We start from the raw sequence: 25,638 nt of genomic DNA, 5'->3' as shown, positions 1-25,638 counted from the left end.
GACATTCAAACACCTAAATCTTACATAAACATACTTGTTTTGTTGTTTTACTGTTGCAATACCTATGGCCTGCTTTCCTCCAAAGGGGAAACAAGCTCTTGTGGAATGGATAACGGTGTGTTCCAGTTGTAGTCAGAACTGGGAAATTACGATTCCTAGTCAGAAAAATAATTTCCTTATGTAGAGTAAAGCTTAAAATAATGTCCGTAAGAGGTGTTGCGAACATTATTGATGTTGAAATCCTGACTTCTCCAACAATGTAGACTGGAACACTTTAACATGCGAGATGGAACACAACTCCATGTCGCACAGCATGAATACCAAGGTGATTGAATCCATGTGCAACATGTTCAACATGATGGATTCTGAAGAAGAAAGCTTCTTCTAATCACAAATTTTCACTAACTGGTTAAAAAAAAAACACTCATCACCTATCCCAGCAACATGAACCCAGCATTTGTTTTAATGAAATAACCCCGCAAATTTTAGAGTGAGTATTTCAGGAACCATTCCAGCCTCTCTTGCTCGATAATCTCCCATCACAGTCACGTTTGTCAGCCTGTCTTTTCTGCTCAGCTTTTGAAGCCTCTCCATTAGCACTCATCTCTGCCTCCCTGGGAAAGCAGCCTGGTCACAAGCTTGACAATGTACTGGAAAATACCCAGAGGTTGTTTGGATTCTGCACCCTGTCGAGTCATTTTCATGATTCGTGCACCGACTCATTTTCTGAAATAATCTTGGCGGCTATTGAATTTCTATTTTTTTTTTATGAACAAAATAGCAGTCAGTGTGCGATATAAGTGTGGGAAGCATGACAGATGTTACTGATATAAGCGAGAAAAAAAATATTTCACTCATAAATCCTTAATTTTCTGTCCACCTGATGGCTTGAATCTTAATGGTGGCTTAAATTAGAGGTTCTAAAGACGAAAGCCACAGAAAATCAACAATATTCTTGTTGTTAGGAAACCGAGGGGGCGCTGCATGTTCCCTGTTTGGGAGGAGGTGAGTTGCTAGGCTGGATTTAGACCCTGAGCAGGGGGCTCTCTGCTCTACGGTGATAAGGTTGAAATCAAATAATACTTAGTTGAGTGATCTGTAACATCTGGTAACCTTAGAGCTATCTTCAATAAAGAAGTCTCTATTTGGCAGCAGGCACCTGGGGGGCTTTTCAAAGATGATAATGGTAGATGTTTAATGACTGGTGGAAATCTCTAGCAAACCAATGGATGTGTTTGCATGTCTTGAATTCTGTGCTGCATACGGCATAATGAAACTTCAAAGCGCGACTCGAATACACAGCATCAGAGAGCCCATAAATGGATTTAAATGGATTAGCTGTCTGCGGCGCTAACTAGGAAAATAAAAGAGCAGCGTTTTCTAATCATGACCGGCTGCACACCTCACGCAGATATTAATAGTCACCAAGTAATGTCACCACTAAGTCCTCTGTTCCTGCCTGTGGGCTTTGTTTTCAAGCACATTCTTTCCATCTTTGTTTTGCCCTTAACTTATCTGCAGAGATATGAGGCAGGGCGTTCCCATTTAAAGAGACAGAGGAGACGGTATTTTTCCAGCTGATCGGTAGCAACTGGACTTTAGAGTTGGTGAAGTACAAACAGTCAGTCTTTCTTTGGATGTAGTTTTGTCACACTGTGTTCAGTTTTGTCATATTACAACAATTAGTATATATCAAATTTTCAGTTTATGTGAACTACAATTATTAGATTGTCTTAGGGGAAAAAATGAAAAGTTCAGATTAGGATGTCATAAGTTTCTGATCAGTTCCCAACATTTGAATTGAATCTGTGGATGTACTTAAGGACAATACCTGAAACTCTGTTTTCTTGTGTGGCATCATGGAAACATTAGGTAAAATCAGCCATGACATCAGGAAGCATGGGAGGTTCGAGCCAGGGGTCGTATCGGGGGCCAGCGCCCCTGTAGAGCTGATCCTATACTGAGGGAACACTAAATAAATGTCTTATGATGATATGTGCTGGCCCTTGGACCAATTAAAATATATTTTTTTATGGTTTTACTTTACAAGTACAATAGGTACAACTTTTAGATGTCTGAAAGTTTTATTTAAGTAAAATATATTCAAGTTTGACTGCAGTTTCAATGACCACCCATTATGCTGTTTGGTGAGGCAGTTTCTATGTCCTAGAAATTGACATGTTTTTAGTGTGAAAGGTGTGAATTCACACACAGAACAAAAGCTAAAGGCCTCGTAAAGATGCCGGTTGAAGGTTTTAAGCTCATCATTATTCAATGACTTCTTCCTAGCAGAGACAGGAAGATGCAATTTCAAAACATACTGCATGCAGAGCGCTGTGAAGTTTTTGCGTTTATAGTTATGATAACATCAAGTTCCATTCATCTGGAATGAAACTTGATTTGCCTCAGAAGATCTGTTGGAATCTGTTACAAGTATAGTGTTTAACTCTATGGTGTTTGTCATAATATGGATGCCCTCCATATTTTTGCCTCTTATAATTTTATCAACCCAAATATGCACAAAGCAAAATAAACAGTTTACTTTTTTTCAGTATGCTTTTTAAAAGCCAGAAAGCTCACCATCTGTTTTGACTACCATCAGATATTGTGTAGAGTTTGAATAAGATCAGTGCATTAAATTCTAAAAATCTCTTTTTCATTTCTCAAATAAACCATATTTTACAGAAACGTAAACAAAGTCTCCTATTGTTGGGAACAGATCTGCTTTATCTTTCATTGCCAGAAAACTTCTTCTTCCCCACGTTTGATTACGGGGATTTTATTTACATGAACGATTCTTTCTGAACCTGCTGGATGCTGTCTACCATAGTGCTTTAAAATAATAGTAATAACATTAACCTATGGCGTATAAATCAATGCTAGACTGTTACCATCATACTTGACGACTATTGTATAAACAGTGCAGCCCCAAATACCAGAGCCTCTTAGCCCTCAGTGCTCCAATCGATTCAGTCTTTAAAAGAAACTTGGAAGTTTATTGGACATCTTTTATTGCTTTTTATGTTTTCATTTGTATTAGTCTACTTGTGTTTTAGGGTTTTTGTTAGGGATAGGTATTCATCGTATCATTTATTGCAAAAAAAAGTCTTATCGTAGTGAGAGTTTTGATTTATGTTTTTTACAATAAATTCCCACTAATGATGTTTTTAAAAAAAAACAAAAAAAAACATGCTGTCTATATTGTTGTGATTGCTAGCTTTAGTATTTTTTTTCCACTGTTTCTTCGATGAGAGTATTATTTCATATAAATGAATTTGAAAATATGATATGCAAGAAATTTTAGTGATTTAAATCACGCTTATTGACGTGGCTGGTGTCCTGAAAAAACATATTGAAAATGGATGTTTTGGAGTGCAGTATTTGTGTTTGATGTATCATGCAGTCTCAGTCATACATTTACCTAAAAAAATAAGTAACAAATAGATTTTATCATCACTTTTATCGTTAGCACAATAGTACGTCAAAATATTGTGATAAAACTTTAAGTCCATATCGCCCAACCCTAGTCGTTGTTTTTGTCCCTCTTGTGGATCTGAACAAAGCTTGACAGAACAAATTAAATTGATATAAACATCTAAAAACGCCACTTTTAAAAATATTGCATTTCACGAAATATACAGTTTTTTAAGTGAAAAAAGATTCACTGCTGGATAGCATCTTCAACGTTGTGTGTTCGTTACACTCGAGACAAAAACGAATAAACAGATGATTAACAAGTGATCAGAGAGACGAAATAAACCCTCTCTAATGAGATCACACCACCCTGTAAAAAACACCGGACTGCAAGTCATTTGATGGCAGAGCAGTCTCGGATCCGGTTTCAGGTCAAAGATGTGGGGCTGAATGTTAAGAAAGCTGAAGATCCAGACAGAAGAAGTGATGGGGTGCAGTGAGAGTCAGAGAGTGGACAGAGAAGCTATTTTAGGGATGATGTGCCTGGAATGACAACTGTTGTGCCCCTCTGCCCCCCTCTGCTCATTCCCTAACTCTCTCTCTCTCTCTCTGTCTCTCTCTCTCTCTCAACCTCAGGCCCTTCATCACGCAAAACTTTTCCAACCACAGACTCTCCTCTTCATCCCTCTGTGCGTCTCACGATAAAAATAGAACAATATTAGCCTTTTCCAAATGAGCTGTGACACATATGTGCCACCTCCCCAGCATGTGTGACTATATAATGTCCAGGAGTACTCTGCTGTCGGAGAGCAGAACAAGTCCTAAAGAAGAAAAAAAAACAGACATAAAAGGAAATCATTCAGGAGAACAAAAAGAGTTGTGTGATTTATTTTAAATATCCAGAGCTGCTCCAGGAGCGATCCACTTCTCTCCGCCTCCTTCTGCTCTCCTCCTCTGCCTTATCCAGCACTTGCGACCATCCATGAGTGTGACCAACTCCTCTGCCTATCGATCGGAGCGCAGTTTCCACCAGACCTCGTCCTCGACCTCGTCCTCTTGCAACCCTTACATGGAGAAGAGCCGGGGGCTTTTCGCCGAGGATTTTGGATCCTTCATGAGGCCTGGGAGTGACGCCTTGGGATTTTCCAGTAAGTTGGGAGGAAACTTTACACCCTTGGAGCTAATTTTGTCAGCAAGAAAAGTTTAGAAAAGTGCAACTGGATCTGTGAAAAAGTGATTTATTTTTCTTCCAAACGGGTGATAAAACATGTAAGTAAGGGGGTCTGAGTAAAGAGGGAGTTTGATGTGATTGATGTGAGTGAACAAAATCTTTCGTATGGGAGACAGCAGAAAAGATGCAGCTGATGCAAACAAAACAAATGCAGAAGTGCAGTTTTTCCTGCACTTTTCTGGCTGAAGTACAGAGTAAGGTCATGAAGCGTTTCACTTTTAAAGTGTGCTGTTTGTTCTTGGACTCAGCAATACCTCCAGGTGGAGTGAACTAGTTGGGTGTTGCTGCATATACAGAGTACAAGTGTCAAAATCCGACATGGGAACTTTAAATAAACTCACACCACGGGATGGTGTCCTCTATAGATCCAAGGTCACAGTAGGATTGTTTGAAACCCTACACCTACTCCATCTCATAAGATGGGTACACACCGCATGATGATATAAAGGGCCTAAAGATTCAAACATCTTGAACTTGAAAGAGCGAAGGGTCTTTAGGATTAAGTACAGCATAAATGTAAAGTGGAAGGACAAATGTTTTCTGATTCCCTTTGAAAAAAGACCCAGTGTGACTTTTCAGATTGAAAAGTCATGATAACATAAGTGAACAAGCAACAACATGAAGACAAAGGAACACAGCACTTGGGTCAGAAATGAAGTTGGGGAAGTGATGAGAGTAAAATAATATCTACTTTTCCTACATGCAAAACTTCTGCCTGACCTGAAGGCATACCATCTCCAAGGTGATATTTTGCCCTTAATGTACGATATTTTTATTCTGTTTTTTTAAATATTCTATCTTTGTGTGAGTCTATTTGATGTGTTGTTATTTTTGCTGCTGTTGCACAGAAATTTCCCCACTTTGGGACAATAAAGAAATGTCTATTCTTCTATTCTACTCTATGCGACGGTGGCAGCATCATGTTGTGAGGATGTTTGTCTTCAGCAGAGACAGGAAAGCTTTTCAACTTGATCACTCCATTCGGAGGCTGAATGGAGCCAAATGCAGGACAATGCTGAGCAAAAGTCACTGTGAGGCTGCATAAGACTTGACACTGGGGTGGAGGTTTACCTCCCAGGATGATGAAGACTCAAAACATGCAGACACAGCTATATTAAGGTTGTTTAGATTAAAGTACATTAATGCGGTGGATCTTAGGTCTAAAAAAGTAGACCCAAAATCCGGTTGTGAATGTCTGGCAAGTCTGACTTAGTTTGAACTACTTTTTTTTAAAGACAGAATAGGCATTAATTATTGCACATGGTAGAGACATTCCCTAAGTTCTTGCTACAGTAATTGCAGCATAAGGTGGTTCTACAAGGTATTGCATCAGAATGGATGAATACAAAATCACACAATGTTTTTTTTTTTATTAGAAAACCATAAATAATTTTTCTTCCACTTCGCATTTATGCTCTACTTTACGTTGGACCGTCACATGAAACCCAATGCAGTGGAGAAACATTTGAGGTAGCTCTACTTGCAAGGCGAGCGCGTCTGAAAGCAGCAGTTCTGGACAGACTCCTGACTGTGTGACTTCACATGCTGAGTATCTGGGATGACGCCTGCATAAGGAATGAGCAAATGGTTGCTGGGTGATTAGAGTCTACACACACACACACACACACACACACACACACACACACACACACACACACACACACACACGCACACGCACACACCACGCATACATACACAGAGTCAAAATGATGTCACATACTGAAACTAACATGTGCAGTCAGAGTACACACACTGACACTGACAGTCATGTGATACAGTACTTTAGTGAACCCAGAATCCTGTTGGTTTCTGGGTTCACTAAACAAACTGGATATGCCAGGCAGGAAAAATTATTTTCTACTAAAACAAACCAGCTTTTAGTGTTTAGTAGATGCGTTCATAAAGATAAACAACACAGAGCATGTATTGTGACAAATCCTGAAACCTGGTTCTGACAATCCTTTCACCTCTACAGATTTATTTTTGCTCTTATTGTTTTCTCTACAAGCTTCTTTTAGACAGACAAAAGCAGTGCATGTGCAGGAAAACGTCTATACCACTTTGACAGATCAATATTGGGAAGATGAGCCATTGTTGAACACTGCCATGGTGTCTGTAAGGTAAAGACGGAGGGAACAGGGAGTTGAATCCACCTAGTTGGCGGCTGATTTATGCCTCATTTATGTTCGGCTGAACTTTCCAACAACTCTTATCATTCAGCTTGTTGCTTTAATCAGCAAGTATTTTGTATTGCCTTGTAGCTGAAAATGGGCTATACAAATAAAATTACCTTTACCTTTACTTTTAAGATCATGTTAAGTGGTGGCTTTTAATACTGGTTATAGGGGCAGTTGGAGGCTACATGGGGAGGTGCTCAAGTTCCTAATTAAAAGAAATCTCTGCACTGCACTCTGAACAGTTTTTTATTGCTCCTAGGCATATGTAGTCAGATATATGCTTTATATGCTTTGTGCAGCAGTGGACTGCATTATATCCTGTCATAGAAATGAGTTGATTGTCTGGATTTTGCTAGATCATGGATTTTGATAAAGGGGCTCATCCAGGGTGCAGTTAATGGCTATTTTTGATCTGTGTGCACAAACAAGGACATAAAAGATACTTTTTGTTCCAACGTCACAGCTGTTTGAAATATTCACAGAAAACGTAGTTCTCGAGGGACGGCATCCTGCGTGTTTTAGTTCAGCATGTCAATGTTTTTCTTAGGCCTTCTAATGATCCAGGTGCGTTAAACCAGGGACAGAACTAAAACATGCAGGATGCCGGCCCTCCAGGACCAACTTTGGACACCACAGCAAATTGTTCTAAACAGTGAATGTGAATATCTGTAACACCATTGCTGTTTTAGTTTGCTATTACTAAGTTATTGTTTTCAAGAGTCCCGGGTGGCATAATAATTGCTGTCGATCCTTTGCGATGGTTGCTGTCTTCTGCTCTGCTCACCACACAGATTTTCCGTTGAATTAAGGTTTGAGGAGAGTGATAAGAGAAAACCAAGCCCACATTTGAAATCGCCTGGTATTCCCACGGCCCACAGCTTCACAGCTCCAAAAATATACTTAAAAGTGGAAAGGAGGCTTCTTCCCTGATGCTAATTGTTTAATGTCAAATTCATCTGTTGGGAGGAGAAAAGCTCAACAAGCTGCAATGTAGATGATGAGTTTTATAGGAAGACTTGGCTGAGTTGTCAAAGGAGGGTTTTATTTTACCTCCATCATCATCTTGCACAGTTTATGGTTTCAATAAAACTAAATGTTCCTGATCAAGCATATAGACCAGAAGCTATGCTATGTCATGTCATATCAATAGTGCATGGTAACAGAACATGATTTTTCTATGAGACTAAAATTTTTGCTATAAGAATTATTAGTGGTGCCTACAAATAATGCAGATGGCGACTTTATTAAAAACAGTTATTCCTTCACATGGCATTTTTTTCCCCCAATGGCACCAATACCTGCTAACATATTTAACTGTACTTTCTTTTAACCAAACATAATTTCTGCTTTTTGTCTGGTGTTTTCAGGTGGGGCTGGAAATATCAAAACTATTGACGATTCGTATCAGTTTACAGTTGACGTCCGAGACTTCTCTCCAGAGGATGTGATCGTAACAACATCCAACAATCAGATAGAAGTCCGTGCGGAAAAGGTGAACAGTGTGTTGGATTTTTAGTGTGAGAAACAGAAGCTTTGGTCCTCCATAACATCCGATATCTGTCTGCAGTTGGCCCAAGATGGTTCAGTCATGAACACCTTCACCCACAAGTGCCAGCTCCCCGAAGATGTGGACCCGACCTCGGTGACGTCGTCCCTGGGCCCTGAGGGGACTCTGACGGTCCGGGCGCGCAGACAGCCGGCTAAACACGAGCTCGCACAGACCTTCCGCACCGAGATCAAAATCTAGAGACAGACCGACTTCCTCAGCACAAACTCACCACTTTTTGTGTTTTTAGAGCTAACAAATGTACCTTCAGTGGATGAGGATATGATTTGTCATATATAGCCACAAAAAAGTCAAATTACCTGTTCATACATACAGGTTGAAACAAAAGGAGCACGTACATAAACTTGCAGGTGCCAGGACATTAATTATTGCATAATTTCACTGACTCACAAACATAATTCAACAGTTCTTTTAATACTTTATATCCCTGCCACACATTGGCCGTTTGTTTCAGTGACATCAGAAGACATAAGTCCATGGAAAACGAATATTGTCACACAACTTTGTCATAAGCTAATCTGTCCAAACATTGCTAAAAAAGAGAGCCGCAACTTTCACACACCGTGTAAAAACACAGCACAGTTACACACCTCAGCATACCGGATGATGTCATGACCTCGTTTTTGATTGCTTTAACAACTACTTCTCTGATCACTGGGGCATTCATAGCACCTTCAAATTTCATATCCAGATGGTCAGTTGATCCTTAAATATAAACAAGAGTAATCTAAATGGTGATGTGTTAACAATCATCACCCCATCTTCACACAGCAGAGCACAGCCTTGATCCCACCACACATGCCTCAAATCAGTCTCTCATTTCAAACAATACTAATTCTGATGTCATCTATACTAATTTATTGTATTTTTTTGTGTGACAAAACTTGCAATAAACATGACTACAAATAAATACAAATTTCTGTTTTGCTTTTTTTCTTCTTTTTTTTTTTACAGAATATATCAGCAAAGAAATGAAAATAAACTTACCAAATTTCATTTTATGATGTATTTATTTTAAAAATTAAGAGTCATTATTATGTTTCTTCACGCTTTATTTTAGGACACATTTACAAATTTTTCATTTCAGCTCAGTAAATATGTTGATTTTCATCTGGGTGGAGTCAGAAAACAATAGCCCCAGAGCTAAAGCTTATTATGAACACCACATGATCCTCTCCTCCATCCAATTTATTACAGACTGCCTGGTACAGTTAAACATACAACTGGTTGGAGTCTTTCCTAGTTCACAAGAGGAAAGTGACAACCACAAGGCCCGCTATTGGCAAAATCGATCTGAAACTGAATAATGATTTAGTAACTGCTTTCATCATGAACCCTCTAGTCATGTTGTGATGAAATTCAAATAAACTATTCAAAGTGAAAGTGTTAAAAATGTATCTGTGGCATAGCACCCTCCGCCAACAAAAACAAATATTAAAATAGGTATTTTTTTTTATTGCAGTAGCATGATTTAGCACGAAATGGTTTGGAAAAATCGTTATAAAATTACACAGAATTAATTCAGAGCAACAGTGGCTCAGGAGGTAGGGATTAGACTTGGGTTGTATATACATGACTGATTTTATTAATAATTTACGAATAATTTTTGCGCCATCTTGTGGTTATTGTTTGCCTAACAAATGCTCCTACTGCGCCTGCTCGTCTGGCACATCCGGTTGGTCCCTATCAATCGATCAGAGAGAAGAAGATGGCGGCGGATGTATTACGCAAGAAAGGATCGATCACCGAAAAACTCGATTGGGTTCTTTTTTTTCTCGTGAGTTAGAAACCAAACACTACCACGTAAATTACTACTGTGAAGCCGAAGTGAAGCAGTCGTAACAAATAGGTAATTATGGATTTTTTTTCTCATGTAATAATGGCGCTGAAAGAGGGCTTAGAGACGGAGCTAGCCGTGAAAACAACAAGACGGGAGGACAGGCCTGACTCTCCGCTCCGACATCTTGTTCCTTCTCCACACATGCATGTAGGCACGCTAAATTAATCCCTGATAGCAAAGCTGCTAGGATGGAGGAATTGTAATCGATGCGTTGCACTGTCAAACCTAAACTGTTTACTTTAATGTACTGTATTCATGTTTATGTCTGTAAGCGTGTGCTTAACCACCAGGACAAAAGTTGAACTTTAGTGTATTGCCACTGGTGTTTTGGCTTGTATTTCTCACATTACGCTCTATGCTTTTGTTGGCTGTAATTGTTATTACAGCCAACATTACAGTTATTGTTTGTTAAAACTTTCACTATCATTAAAAAAAAAAAAAAACTGAAGAAAACCTGTATTCATTCAGTAATTGTGTGTTATGAATTATGAATAGAGTTACTACAAAGCGTTCAGAGCAATGATTGATCAACAATCATTTTTGCTCCTCTGTTGGCTGTTTAAATGATTCCCAATGTAAAATGTATTTAGTCAATTAATTTTGACTTGTTTTCCTGCATTCTTTAGGTTACATTTTATTTTCTTTTTAGTATATACACTTAGATGTAAATGTTTTATTTCCCTATTTTCAGTCATTTGTTAAACTTGTCTTTTTTACTTGTATTTTTTGCTTTAGAAATATTTACTATATAATTGTATTTATTGTGTATTTTTATTCAAATTTATACCATTCAGTTTTTTTCTTACATAAATATAGACTCGTAAAGGGTGATCAATTCACATTTTAACTGAAACGATTTCAGTTAAAATGAAGAAGCTTAAGCCTTTCTTTTGTTACTTCAGACACACAGCTGCTGAGCTCTGCCTTCGCCCTTTGACCCTGACAGCAATGGAGTTCCCGTGGCACAGCGGGGAGGTTCTGGAGCAGCTCAACCGGCAGCGTAAGCAGGGGCTGCTTTGTGACTGCACCTTCGTGGTGGACGGCGTGGACTTCAAGGCCCACAAAGCCGTGCTGGCAGCATGCAGCGTCTACTTCCGAACCCTTTTCCTGGACCAGAAGGACGTGGTGCATTTGGACATCAGCAATGCCGCTGGTAGGATCCGGTTGTGATGTGGAAACTTTCTGACTATTTTAGAAGCAACTACGGCTGCTTGTTTGTCATCGGTTCCTAACCAAATCTTGTATTTCTCTTTGTGTGTGTTTTTTTTTTTTTCCTACTGCAGGTTTGGGTCAAGTCCTGGACTTTATGTACACCTCCAAACTGTGCTTAAATCCCAACAATATTGAGGACGTTCTGTCTGTTGCCCACTTCCTGCAGATGCAGGAAATCATAAATGCTTGTTCTGCGTATCAGTCGATGTCAAATCAACCTCCATCCATCATAACTCTGGATCTTCCTGATGATCAAACAGGTCTTTAAGTATTTGAATGTTTGTGTGTGTGTGTGTGTGTTGAGAAGCTGAGAATAATCAGATTAAGGCTGCACAATATGAGCTTTAAAGCTAACGCTGAGTATTGGGCTGGTGCACTTCTTTAAGGCGGTTATATAAAGAAGTTTGTATCACTAAACAGCACAAAATATCTGCATTTAGTCATATTTTCAATTGTGTTGATATTTGACGCTTTTGTTGATCAGACAGTGGAGAAAGTAGTAAAACTAACAATCCGGACAGTTTGTTATAGGAAATTTATCATGATAAACAACAATATGATGTATACCAATTGCAGTAACAGTTCCATTTGATATATTGTACATTAGATGACTTGGTTTAATTGATGGAACCCTGAATTTTGCTCTGTACCAGAAAATCCTGTGGTCATGAAGAGCGAGTTTGTTGATGAACCAAAATGCAGAAGAGAGTTGGAACATGGATCATGTTGAAAGCTTTAATGAAAAAAGCTTTCAACAAAAGTTGTAAGTTTCAACTTAATTTACAACATTTGTCAGTTGTAAGTTGAAACTTACAACTTTTGTTGTAAGTTTCTGTACTTACAAAAACTTAGTAAGTAATGTAGTTCTGCTCTACATTGGAGCAGAACTACATTAACAGGAACAACAGGGAGGTAACAGAACTAAGCAGGATAAACAGGATTTAACAGGAGGAACCAGCAAGGAGTGTGAGCAGGAGAAGGATTTAAATACTGTAAGGGTGACTTGTGGAAAGAAAGGCCTGGGCTGATTAGCTAATGGGTTGCAGGTGTGAGGAGAGACCAGTGAGTTGGACAAAGGAGAGGCAAAGAGGAACCAAGAGGGAAACTGACTAGAGCTAGGAAGGGAGTCAGTGAGGTTTAATGACATAAATGACTAGCAGCTGGAGAAGAGGAGTAAATGATAGACTGACACAAGGCAGCAAGGGAGGACATACAGAGGAACCAGGAAATGAATCTAACTGTAACTATCACAAAGAATAAAACCAAGAGCAGACTAAGAGTAAAACATGACAAGACGGATCAGTCAGAAAAATAAATAAATAAATAAATAAATAACTGAGCTAACAGAGTAAACAAACATGGATGAAGGAAAAAAAAGAAATCGATACAGGGAATACAATAGAAATAATAGGTGAATGTTCAGTTTTGAGCTCAAGACCACTTGGCTTTAAGTGGCCTTAAAGCCAAGTCTCAAAAACATCTGAGCTTTGGCCTACTCAAAGTCTGGAAGAGTCAGACATTCATTCCTGTAATCCCTCAAATTCTGTTGAATTAAAAACATGCTGTAAAGAACAGTTGGTTCACACTGATGCCAGTTATCGCCATTGTTGCTGCTCAGCGCGGCACAACAAGGGGTAATTATTTTTACACAAGGGGGCAGGATTTGGTGCATGGCTTTTTTCTTTTAACAGTAGAAGCAATATTTGAAAACTGCATTTTGTATTCACTACGTCTGTTTAATCTGTAAGTGTAAAGGTACAAATACCTGTACATTTTTGTCTTTACATCAGGTCATTTTACAGTCTGTGGCTTAAATTTCAATCTTTGATTTTCCATCATATCCTTATACCCTAAGACATCTGGTCTGATATATTTCTTAACAAACCAGGCGAAAAGGCAGATGGAAGCGAACAGAAAGAAAATCAGCCGTCAGAAGTTGCAGCACAAGCAGAGGAGTTTCCTTCTGTCACACCGACAGAAGATCTCCAGAGCCCACAGAGTGAGGATGTGAACGGAGACACTTCTGCTGATCTGCAACAAACCGCTTCTCAGCCGAATCCCATCAGAAAGCACCTGGGCCGGGGAAGACCCCCCAAGAGCTCTCACGTTTCTGCACAGAAGACGGTGTCGGTGAAGGAGGAGGAGGAGGGCTCTATGGCGAACGCGACAGGATTTCAGGACAACCCGTCGGATGCTGACTACGCACCCAGTAAAAACATTTTTATGAGATTTTAAGGTCCACAAATTTGCACGTAGCTAATCTTAAAACCGGGTCATTTATCTGCAGAACCGCAGTCGAGACCTTCAGGCAGCTACTTGAACTCGCGTGGAAGAAGGATCAGAAAACCTGCTCGACGTAGGAGTTCACCTGGTGAGCTGTGTGCTTGTGCCAGCTTCCTTTGATATTTACCAGGCGCTTTACATCTCAAATCAAGCGCCGTTAAAAAGTCACTTTAAGGTCTTGATGAATCTAAGACCTTAAAGTGACTTAAATTTGTTTAAAAAATATAAGTTGGCCTTGAATACATTAATTACAGGTCTTGTAATAGCAGGACTATTTAGTCTTGTATGTATTATGTAGTTTTTTATTTTCTCGCTGCACATTTATATATGCATATTTTTATGACATTAGTCTTAAATGTCATTATAATGGTCTTAAAAAGTCTTTAGTTTGAGTTGGTGAAACCTCCAGAAACCATGTCTAAACTCAGGACAACAATGTATAGCATAGAACTGTTTTACCTTTTGCCTTTTGATTATAAGACAAAACGCCTTACATGCTTTTGGTTACGATCTTTCCAGAAAATGACTCGGAAGACGAAAGTCCATCAAAGGAAAAAAAGGAAAAAAGGGCGAGGGAGGACGAAGAGGCGGCTGACAGACAGGAACTACATGATGGGGAGGCCGGGGAGGCCAGTGAGGGAGAGGAGGTCGAAGAGGCAGAAGACGACATCGAACTACAAGGGGAAGGAGACGACGAGGAAGACGGAAGACCGACTCAGGCATCATCTATGAGCAGCCGAACCGAATCGAAGCCGTACAGCTCTGTGACACACAAGTGTGGGGTGAGACGTGATGCGTTTGTAGGAAGTGGCGTTCTGACTGTGTCTGCCTTTCTTAACACCATTCGTCCAACTTGAAGTTTTGTATTTTATTGGGAATTTAGATAGAAGTATAAAACAAAGTTGTGAGTAATTGTGATGTGGAAGAAAATTACATTGTGGTTTCCTACATTTTTTGATGACTAAAAAAAAAAAAAAAAAAAACTTACATGCACTTATTTTCAACTTACTCAAGCCAATGCTGACTGCCTTCCAGTTCACAGGATATGTCTACCAGCTCTGCATGTCTTTAATGACTTTTTGTCTGTTATGGTTTGCTCAATCAGATTGGATAAGGAACATCTGTGAGCATCAGTTTTCAGGTATTGACGCAGATCCCCAGCTGCATTCAAGTTTGGACTTTGACTGAGCCATTTTAACACACGAATATGCATTAATCTGAGCAATTCTACACCAGAGCACCTTCTTAAATGTATGTCTTGAACACCTGACACCAAACTGGATCTCTCGTTTTTTCTTTTGTCTTGCTGGGCATTAAAAATAATGATTACGTTAATAAATTCTCACACTTTAGTTTTGGATCTCTCCAACTCCTCCAGAGCCACTGTGCGTGTCTTTTCTGCTTTTCTGATTAATGTTCTCCTTCACTGGCTTTACATTTGATGCGGATGGTTGGTTATGTTCCAGATGGCGGATTGAGAAGAGCTAGAGTTTTGGGGGTATTGTTTTGTAATCCCACCCTGCTAGAATTTATACTGAGAGCTATTTTTAGAATTTTATTTGTTTAAAAACATTGAAAACAGTGTCTAGTTTTACGACTACAAACAAGCATTACTTCATGTTGATCTATCAACTATGTGCAGACGTCAGAGTGCATTCACATGCTGGAAAGTTCAGTTCATTTGGGGAGGTGTGGAGCAAGAACGGACTGAAACGGCTCGTGGTCTTTTACCAAAGACAAAAGAGAAATCGTACAACTGCTGAACTCTGCTCTATTTCTGTTTACATTTTGTGAAAAAGGAAGTTGCACTCAATGTCATCTTCAGAGGTTTTTGTGTCCTATACCAGCTAAAAATGTGGCAAATGTTGCAAGTTTAGTTGTCTATGAAACTGAGTCACCCTGAATATCCAATTTTTTTTTTTTTTTATGTTGGGTAAAAAAAAAAAGCTTATTGTTAGTTTAAACTCCATTGAGTTTTGCACACTGTATCATTCAGTTTCAATGTCTTTTTTTATTTTATGTTAGCTCTTTTCTTTTATTCTTTTAGGACTGCGGGAAGAAATTTACCCACACAGGTAATTTCAAGAGACACATGCGCATCCACACCGGAGAAAAGCCGTTCAGCTGTCGGGACTGCAACAAGGCTTTCTCTGACCCTGCCGCTTGCAAAGCCCACGAGAAAACACACAGGTGAGGCTCATGTTTTCATACATTGTTCCACATAGTTCTACTCAGTCAGCTTAATATCTCATGTCACCCTTTTAGCCCCCTGAAGCCGTACTGCTGCTCCACTTGTGGGAAGAGCTACCGGCAGGTCAGCCTGCTCAACCTGCACCGGAAACGGCACACGGGTGAAGCGCGCTACAGCTGTGACGTCTGTGGCAAGCTTTTCACCACTTCGGGGAATCTGAAGCGCCACCAGCTGGTGCACAGTGGGGAGAAGCCGTACCACTGCGACTTCTGTGACAAAGCTTTCTCCGACCCCACTGCCAAGATGCGACACCTGGAGACGCATGACACGGAGAAAGGCAACAAGTGTCCGCACTGTGACAAACGCTTCAACCAGGTGACTGTATTGCGTTACAGAGGGAAACAATTGCATCTGCAGCTTTTTATAACGCATATTTTATTTTATTTTGGTTTTTTTTAACCAGGTGGGAAATCTGAAAGCTCACTTAAAGATTCATATTGCAGACGGGCCCCTGAAGTGCAAGGAGTGCGGCAAACAGTTCACCACTTCAGGTAAAGAAAGACATTGTTGAATGATTTTTAAAATAAGTAAAAAAAAAAAAAAGAAGTATTCATAAGATCAGCACTTTACATAATTGAATTGAGTTTTCTAAAATGTCATTTTTAAACAAAGTTGGCACCATTATTTGGTTTCTTTGAATCATCTGATCTCTTGGTGTGTTCTTTTTAGGCAATCTGAAAAGACACCTGCGTGTTCACAGCGGGGAGAAACCGTACGTGTGTTCGCACTGTCAGAGAGCTTTCAGTGATCCCGGAGCTCTGCAGCGCCACGAGCGCATTCACACAGGTGATCCTGTCACATTCTGGACTGTTTGTTGCTTTATCAGCAACATTTTCTCATTTTCTTTATTCCCCAAAGAAATCCCAAATTAATGCTGATTATTTCCCACCACCATGAGACAGTGTTGTATGTGTTACAGGAGAAAAGCCCTGCGTCTGTCTTGTGTGCGGCAAGGCTTTTACTCAAGCCAGCTCCCTCATTGCTCATGTCCGGCAGCACACCGGAGAGAAGCCCTACGTCTGTGATCGCTGTGGCAAAAGGTCAGATTTAAGCCCTACGTCAGTGTGGAAGTCATTTGTGCCTGATTTATTTTGCATTTCACTGAGGTTGGAGAGCTGAGATGAAAGATGTGAAGGAGAAAACAGAAAAGTGAAGACATCTTGAAATATTCTGTATACGGACAGATTGTAAACATGTTTTTTCTGATCCCTATGTTTAATTAGAGATGCAGCAATCCAATATTAATATCTGTATTGGTCCAGATATTGAAAAAAATTCTAGATCGGATATGGTGACAGTAGGGGTACATCTATTCAAGCTTTGGGTTTTGTGCTCTGAGCAACGCCATGCTTTAATGTTTATTTTACATTATATTTAGAATTTCTAATGTCACTTTCTGAACCATTTGAAAGTAGGTTTGTTGCAGTTTAGATCTTACATGTTTGACCAAGGTAGTCACCCTATTGCTTTCGTCAGTTTCAGTTTATTTATTTATTTATTTATTTTACATTGGCTGTTATACTCCTAATTATACTGACTGAACAAATTAAAGTTGAGCCGATTTTACATTTTTGGCCAAGTTTGTATTTGAGTGTGCTGTACTGGTACAGAGTTAGCAAATCAATTTGCAGTTCAGTACTTTTATGTCTCTATTTAAAAAAAAAAATGTTTTAAGTCGATTCAGCTTTTCTGTATCCGATTGTATCGGCCGATACTAGACCACAGATATCGATATCGATATCGAAGTGAAAAAGCGTATTGGCGCAGTTATGTTTAATGATATAATAATTTATCTTCTGTAATAAAGAGTGGGTCAAATTGACCCCAACAAGACGTCTACAGCCATGTTCTCTCTGCCCAACCTGTGGCAGGAATACTGACCTGCTCCAACTTAATACCTCAACAGGTTTGTGCAGTCCAGCCAGTTGGCAAATCACATTCGACACCATGACAACGTGCGACCTCACAAGTGCCAGATGTGCAACAAGGCATTTGTGAATGTGGGGGATTTATCCAAACACATCATCATTCACACAGGCAAGAACTAACTTGGCTACGAAACTCAGTTTAGAGTAACGCTGGAAATCTGTAGGCTACTTCCTCTGAAAACGTTCTGGCTTGTAAAATTTCGTCCGTCTGGTTCCAGGTGAAAAACCGTTTCTTTGTGACAAATGCGGCCGCGGCTTTAACCGGGTGGACAACCTGCGCTCCCATGTTAAGACCGTTCACCACGGCAAAGCCGGCATGAAGAGGCTGGTGCTGACGGGGGGAACCATCGAAGAAGTTGCCGACGACTGCGCCGAAGCTGGGTCTTCGGACGAGATCAAGATAGTCACTGTTACCACAGAGGACATTGTCACCCTCACGACCGAGGCCCTGGCAGGAAGTGCTGTGGCTCAGCTCACAGGTCAGTATCTGTCTCTGAACAATGGCTCAGACGTTAGGTGCCATCTTTTATAGGAAATGAAGATAACCGCTTGTTGTCCTGTGCTGGTTAACAGTCCTCCCGGTGGCTGCCTCAGTGTCTGCAGATGAAACAGAGGCTTTGAAAGCTGAAATCACCAAAGCAGTAGAGAAGGTGCAAGAAGAAGGTAAAATCTGAACTGTTCTTTATCTCTTAAAATTTAAAAAACTTAGGATAAAATGTAAACTGTGATTCCATAATCCTACGATTTTTCATACAAAGTTGGTTCATGTTTTGTGGCGAAAAAGTCAAAATGTTCTTAGACTTACAGTGTCTTGCAAAAGAATGGATACCCTTGTAATTTCTCCACAGTTTGCCTGGTTACAACCAGTTTTACTGGAAGATATTCTAGCAAATGTAAAATAAATGCAATACTTATTTTTGCAGGATGTAAAATGAAAACATTTTGTGGTAATAAGTAAATAAATTAGCTCTTTTGAGGGGAAAAATAATTGTTTAGAATAATTTATTATTTGAAAAATTTGTCAGTACATAAAAATGTTGAAAATCTTGAATCGTTTTGCCATTCCTACACTACATCAACCGAATATCTAAAGATTTCAACAAGGAACCATAATCTGTATTTTACCATCATTCTATTTTAAATTACTACATTTAGGAAGCTGAAGGACAAAAACTGGTTGACAATTGTGATCTCATGTCTTGTCTTATTAAAATGAATTTTGAAAAACAAAACTTGAGAACAGTGGATCTTACAAAATGACATACAATTAGAGACACAATTTGAAATGACAGTGCAAATTTTCTTTCCGCTCAGACCCCAACACCCAGATTTTGTATGCTTGCGACTCATGCGGAGATAAATTTTTGGATGCCACCTCTTTGGCTCAGCATGTTCGGATCCACACGGCCCAAGCCTTGGTCATGTTCCAGTCAGATTCCGACTTCTACCAGTACACCGCGGCAACCGCCACCGGAGAGGGGGATGATGCTGCTGCCGCTGCAACCTGGCAACCTGCGCCCGAACAAGTCATCCAGGAAGAAGAGCTGATCTTCCGTACGGAAGAAGAAGAGAGGAAATCAGAGGAGATGGATGGAGAGCAAGTATCAGAGACTGTCATTCATGTGGAGGAGGCGGTCGAAGTGGAAGAAACTACTTCTGAGCACCAAACAAATGAGAGGGATGGTGAAGAAGAAAAGGAAGAGAATGTGAAAAGTAAAGACTAGAGGTCTGCGATGTATAAAATGTTGCTTTTGTTAGAAATCTAATTTATATGAGAGGAAATTAGGATATTATGTTTTTTGATTAACTATACATTAGGTTATAACACCATGTTTAATGAGAACTAATCTGGATTCAATCATTTTAAATAAAATTGATTTTAACCTAAATTAATCTTTAGTGATGCATTTGCTTTACTCTGTACATCAACATTTTGGTAAAGAAATGCAGAGATGATTAAACAAGTTTGTATAGTTTGTTTATTTTAAGACTGAAATGTAGGACTGTGTGACATAGATTTACAATCTATGCTAGACTATGAATCTAATAATTAGAGACTCATATTTTTCCATTTTTTGATAAAATATCTTTCTTCAAACATGAACTGTGTTTCACTGTGCTTAGTGTACAGTGCTTCATGTAGGATTGGTAAATAAACATGAGTCTACTGAAGACTTAAGAGCCTTTAGCATAGAAGGTTTTATTTTTTTATTTGTTTTTTGTTTCTTTTCAGCAGGTTTCACCAATCCTGTGCTTGCATAATTGCAAGGAAGTCTTAATATATCAGATTTATAATCCTGTAGTTGTGGTTTTGACAGTTTTGAGCTGATTTAAAGGTGTTTTACTCTTTATTTGATATGTTTATTTTCCCACTTGTAAAAATAATTTGTAGTAAATATGTGTAAACTTGCTCAGACTTGGTGGATCATTAAAGAATCACTTCTGTTTGATATGAAAAATTATTTAATGTTAGTTTTTTGCTTAGTTCAAGATTAACATGTACAATTTTAACTTATTTCTATAAAATTATGCAACAATAACAGATAATGTTTAATAAATATGGCAATTTAAATTCCTTCTTTCCATATTCCCAAAAAATAACACTAACTTAACTTCATTGGTGGAATGGCTGTCTGGCCCGACGCGTTCCTTCCTATGATTGGCCGGATGTTGGGGTCAAAGTTGAGTATACCTCCGTTAACGCTGACGTCGACTTGTGTAGCAAAATGGCGGCGTTTACAGCAGTCGGGCAGGCGGACCGGTTCGGTTCTTTATTATCTAAAAAGCGAACCGGAATGAAGACGACAAGGTGCTGGACGCTTTTGGACTGCAGTGTCCTCGTGCTGCTTTCGTTAGCCTCCATGCTGCACTGCGCGAAGGCTGACGGGAAAACGCTGGTGCTGCTGGACAACCTCAACATCAAAGACACCCATTCAATCTTCTTCCGCAGTCTGGCAGGTCAGTGAAACGATGGCATATCTTTACATTTGTAGTTTTAGCGTCATAATCAGAATTAGTCCCACCTGTGTGTGGTTTTAAATCGTTTCCTAGACTATTAGAAAATGCTTGGACAGCTGCTTCCGTCATTCAGCACAGCATGGCTGCTAACCTTTGCCAAACCAGTTTTGGTTGTCACCAAATTCCTCAAAAACACTATTAAATATCGGTAAAATATGTAATATAGCTAAACTCAGACATACTCGTTCAGGGTTAATGTTGAGTGCAACTAAAAAGATTTACTCACAGATAAATCTCAATTTATATCACAAACCATATAATTTACTATGCAGAGTTTCCTGCCAAAAATGAATTGCATAAAGAGATAATCAATACCAGCTGATCAACTAAATATTTTTAATGTTCTTCATTCAAATGCACAGAATTAATCCAGCTCTGTTTTTGTTGATGTTTAAAACATTTCCAAAAACAAATGGATAATTCAGAAAGAAAAAAAGTACTACTTGTTATACTTGTGTTACAGTATTTACTTAGAGGAATTTTTATACATTGATTGCTTTTAGCTGCAAAATAATGGTTCAGGGAGATCCAGAGGTCTCCACTAACCTTGATTTATCAAAGGAATACAGAAAAAGGAAAAACAAACATGTTTCATTTTTCCAGATCGTGGATTTGACCTCACATTCAAGACCGCTGATGACCCCTCTCTGTCCTTGATCAAATATGGGCAGTTCCTCTACGACCATCTAATAATCTTCGCACCGTCAGTCGAAGGTAAATTTCACTTGGCTTTTCATACCTCATGTTAACTTTTTTAAAGCCCTATGTAACATTTATTTTTCTGGTTGCTTTTTGCAGACTTTGGTGGAAATATAAACTTGGAGACAATAACATCCTTCATTGATGGTGGAGGCAACGTCCTGGTCGCTGCAAGTTCAGATATTGGTTAGTCGACATATAAAATATTTACTTTATAATTAATATATACTTGTTGAAATGTAGATTATTCACTAATTTCTGTAATGCAGGGGACCCTCTGAGGGAGCTGGGTAGTGAGTGTGGCATTGAGTTTGATGAGGAAAAAACGGCTGTTATTGACCACCACAACTATGATGTTTCTGATCCTGGAGAGGTAAACAGTTTGGTCTTCGCAATATTTATATTGACGTTGCTCCAATCTCGAGGTTCGACTCTCTTATTTTCTGGCTACCATGCATGTTTGCAGCACACCCTGATTGTTGCCGACCCAGAGAACCTGCTTAAAGCTGCCACGATTGTTGGCAAACCAACCGGCAAGCCTGTTCTATTTAAGGGTGTTGGGTAAGTAAAAAAAAAAATCTAAATGTAGTGTCTGCTTATAAATTAAAGAAATGATTTTAATTGGGTTTGATTGTGAATGCACTGTCGGTTGAATAGTTTTTCCTTTCTTTGGTGGATTTTCATATTTTTTTTTATCTCCTCCCTCTCCCCCAATGAACTTGTAACTAACTTGTCACTTAATTGAACATGTAACTAATTTGTTAGTTTTTGTATTCATTTGGAACTATAACTTTTTTTAAAAGAAACAAGACTCTTGCTTAGGAATGTGAAGCTTTAAATGAACGTCTGACTGGAAACCTTGTGATGTATCATTCCAGCATGGTTGCTGACCCAGACAACCCACTCGTCCTCGACATTCTCACTGGTTCTTCAACCTCCTACTCCTATTTCCCTGACAGACCCATTTCTCAGGTAACACCACCTCTCATTGTCTGGTCAGATTTTTTTTTTATTTTTAATTGAGACATTTCCTTAAATCTGAACTTTGCTCAAAAACATTGGATATATAAATCCAATATGATTACCAAGCTGCATCACCTAGAATCTAAACTACATCTAAACGTTGTGGTCCGATTCAAATTGTTTTGCAGATTATTTTCCCACAAACATAATATTCAGGCTCTGATCTCTTGTAATGCTTTCTGAGATTTGTTTGGATAAGTAGAATTAATATTTGACTATTTGTTATTTAATATTTTCAGAATGTAATATAAGAGAAACCTTTGCATAAAGAGGCACCAGTCAGTCTGCAAGAGAGCAGAATCATTATATTTTCCCTTGATGTCCTCAGTTCAGTGATCAGGAGGTAAATTGCCACAAAAACAAAAATTAGCATTTTGTTTTCCACAAATGAATTAAATTATTCAAAACTAAGAACTCCAAGTTTTTAGCGAAAAGCATATACTTACATTTTTTGAGGATAGCAACATTCAGATAAAGGTTAATGATGAATGCTTTGGTGTAGAAATTGGCAGATCCTGATATTCCTTGATTTGCTGTTGGACTCGTCTGCTGACTCTTTTGGATAACTTGCAGGACCGTCTCCTTTGTGTTTTATTTTTTGGAAAAACAAAGTATGGGCAGGTTTGACCTGAAATCGGTGTCAGCCAAGAAGAAACAGATCAGTTAATCAAACAAATGTCATCTAAACACTTTTTACATTAGCATTATAGATGTTTCAAAATGACTACTTTGTGGTCTTAATTCTTGTTACTCCTGTATATGTTGAAGGGCAGACACTAAACGGGGTGCATCAAAGAGTATACATGGCTCTTTGTTTAGACAAGGTTGAACTAGTAAAAACTAGATTTTGATTTTATTTTGTTCTGGTCGACTACAAAAGGAGACATTAGTGCACCCCATTGGATACAAACCAAAAAAATCCTTCTGTCTTGTAGCAATGCTACTGATGCCAAACTGCTTATTCTGCTATTGATTCTGGTTTGGTGTCATTTATGGGACTGGAAACTTGATTAAATGAATCATTTGGCAGTTAAAATGTATTAATTTAACAAACTAGGATCACAGCAGTGTGTGGGACATTCATACACCACCTTGGAATGAAGCCTGGTTGCACTTTTGCAGGGGCAGAATTTTCTTCTTCAGTCTACTATGTGATGTTTGGCCTTAGCAGTGACAAGCTTTTCCTGGGTGCAATCAGCACAATGCTTCTCAACCCACAAACAGTCAACAAAACATTTAATTTCAGTTTTACTTAATAAAATAAGCCTTATTTGCTGTTTTATTCTCATCATCAGCCTCTCTTTTAAGTTAAAGCTAATGATTTGAGGAGTGTCATTTGTTGTAGATGGCCTGATATTTTCTGTTAGAAGCTATGGGGTTGTTGAAGGGAGCTTTTTACCTCTGCAGTATCCCCATGCTGTGGGGAAGAACACCCTGCTGATCGCCGGGCTGCAGGCCAGAAACAATGCCAGAGTGGTTTTCAGCGGCTCCCTGGACTTCTTCAGCGACGCCTTCTTCAACTCTGCAGTGCAGAAAGCGAGACCGGGCTCTCAAAGGTACACATCAGTTATTTTTGTTTTGTTGTGGGACATTACTTACATTTTTGGTCTAAAACATAACAAAAACCAACTTTCCTGTTGTCTGGGTTTCCCAGGCACGAGCAAACGGGGAACATGGAGCTGGCCATGTCTCTGTCCCGCTGGGTGTTTAAGGAGGCGGGAGTGCTTAGAGTGGGAGCCGTTACCCATCATCCCGTGGGAGAGACGGCTCCTCCTGCAGCCTACACAGTTACTGACCTCGTGGTGAGTTTAACAGCAATCGGTACAGTTTAAGGTTGGCATAAGTGAAGAGCTGTGGATGAGAATACAACCTTCTTTCAGGAATACAGCATCGTCATCGAGATGTTGTCCGAGGGCCGCTGGGTCCCCTTCGACGGCGACGATATTCAGCTCGAGTTTGTGAGGATCGACCCCTTTGTCAGAACTTATCTCAAGAAAAATGGTAAACTAGAACATATTCCATTATATAATGTATTTTTGTTCCATAAATCTGCACATTTTCTGTTGATTTTTACCGGTATGTTTCATGGTGTTTCATCAGGAGGTAAATACAGCGTTCAGTTCAAGTTGCCCGACGTATATGGAGTCTTCCAGTTCAAGGTGGACTACAACCGACTGGGATACACACATCTCTACTCATCCACTCAGGCAAGCTCAATAAACTTAACCTACCTGGGTTTACACTCATCAAATTACTTGGGATTGCTTCCGCTTTAAGGGAATATGTAACAAAGATTTTATTTAAAGTAATTTTCTGTTGGTTATTTTGGCCATTTATCCATAAAAGATTATTAGGATTTAATTATTCTCTATGACTTGTCCTCTGCAGGTTTCGGTCCGGCCCCTGCAGCACACTCAGTACGAGCGCTTCATTCCCTCAGCCTTTCCGTACTACGCCAGTGCCTTCTCCATGATGACGGGACTTTTCATCTTCAGTGTAGTCTTCCTGCACATGAGAGAGAAGGAGAAGTCCGACTAAAGCAAAGACGACAAAAAGTGTGAAATTTTAAATTGCGAGGGGAAGAATTGAAACTGAATGTCCTTATGGCTCAAAGGTGTCATTTTGAGATTTTGACTGTTCATATTTTGTTAAAGGCATGTGGCTGGTGTGTGTCTAAAGGGTGCTGGCTGCAATTTAATGCAGTAGTTTTTCTTTCTTTTTTTCTTTTTTTTTTTTCTTTAAAAGATGCATCTTAAAATCTCCCAGAGCCCCGTTTGTTGTGAAGTCAGTCCGCTTATGTATAAAAGTTGCTCCACATTTGGTTAAAATATAAGAAAAAGCAGTTGCAAATCACTTAAGTTTAATCTACTTTCTCAGAAAGTGCACTGAAAATGCCAACAATTCTTTTGTTTTTGAAAAAAAATTTTTTTGAAAAAGCTGCAGGTCTCTGAAATAAAATAACCACATTCCACTTGACATGAGTTTGTGTTTTTAT

The 25,638-nt window shown here is 39.2% G+C and overlaps 3 protein-coding genes across 7 annotated transcripts; all 3 read left to right on the top strand.

Moving 5' to 3' along the window:
- Positions 1-4,109: 4,109 nt before the first annotated feature.
- Positions 4,110-9,305, top strand: hspb7 (heat shock protein family B (small) member 7). Its single transcript, XM_015001065.2, has 3 exons — positions 4,110-4,562; positions 8,190-8,314; positions 8,390-9,305. Exons 1-3 carry the CDS (start codon positions 4,397-4,399, stop codon positions 8,567-8,569), a joined length of 471 nt encoding a protein of 156 aa, XP_014856551.1. The 5' UTR covers positions 4,110-4,396; the 3' UTR covers positions 8,570-9,305.
- A 709-nt stretch (positions 9,306-10,014) lies between these two features.
- Positions 10,015-20,362, top strand: zbtb17 (zinc finger and BTB domain containing 17). 5 transcript variants are annotated; one of them, XM_088006995.1, is made up of 16 exons: positions 10,081-10,166; positions 10,282-10,376; positions 11,176-11,382; positions 11,513-11,701; positions 13,330-13,650; positions 13,729-13,812; positions 14,244-14,506; positions 15,772-15,914; positions 15,990-16,290; positions 16,379-16,466; positions 16,645-16,761; positions 16,895-17,015; positions 17,882-18,012; positions 18,122-18,382; positions 18,477-18,566; positions 19,218-20,362. In XM_088006995.1, exons 3-16 carry the CDS (start codon positions 11,178-11,180, stop codon positions 19,625-19,627), a joined length of 2,724 nt encoding a protein of 907 aa, XP_087863121.1. In that variant the 5' UTR covers positions 10,081-10,166; positions 10,282-10,376; positions 11,176-11,177; the 3' UTR covers positions 19,628-20,362. The 5 variants fall into 5 exon arrangements, with proteins under 5 accessions (XP_014856540.2, XP_087863121.1, XP_014856545.2 ...); XM_015001059.2 differs by having other exon boundaries at positions 11,132-11,382; XM_015001054.2 differs by lacking the exon at positions 10,282-10,376 and having other exon boundaries at positions 10,015-10,166; positions 11,132-11,382.
- Positions 20,363-20,597: 235 nt separating this feature from the next.
- On the top strand, positions 20,598-25,619 carry ddost (dolichyl-diphosphooligosaccharide--protein glycosyltransferase subunit (non-catalytic)). The gene is made up of 11 exons (XM_015001064.2): positions 20,598-20,861; positions 21,525-21,635; positions 21,720-21,806; positions 21,890-21,993; positions 22,087-22,181; positions 22,499-22,592; positions 24,051-24,199; positions 24,298-24,445; positions 24,524-24,644; positions 24,744-24,850; positions 25,032-25,619. The coding sequence occupies exons 1-11, from the start codon at positions 20,630-20,632 to the stop codon at positions 25,179-25,181; spliced, it is 1,398 nt and encodes a 465-aa protein (XP_014856550.1). The 5' UTR covers positions 20,598-20,629; the 3' UTR covers positions 25,182-25,619.
- The last annotated feature ends 19 nt before the right edge of the window (positions 25,620-25,638 follow it).

The sequence above is a fragment of the Poecilia mexicana genome, unplaced genomic scaffold (assembly GCF_051168715.1).
Source record: "Poecilia mexicana isolate PSO_F unplaced genomic scaffold, ASM5116871v1 scaffold_7, whole genome shotgun sequence".
Taxonomy (NCBI): Eukaryota; Metazoa; Chordata; class Actinopteri; order Cyprinodontiformes; family Poeciliidae; genus Poecilia; species Poecilia mexicana.
The sequence above is the reverse complement of the archived record's forward strand: the minus strand, read 5'-3'. Positions and strand labels throughout refer to the sequence as shown.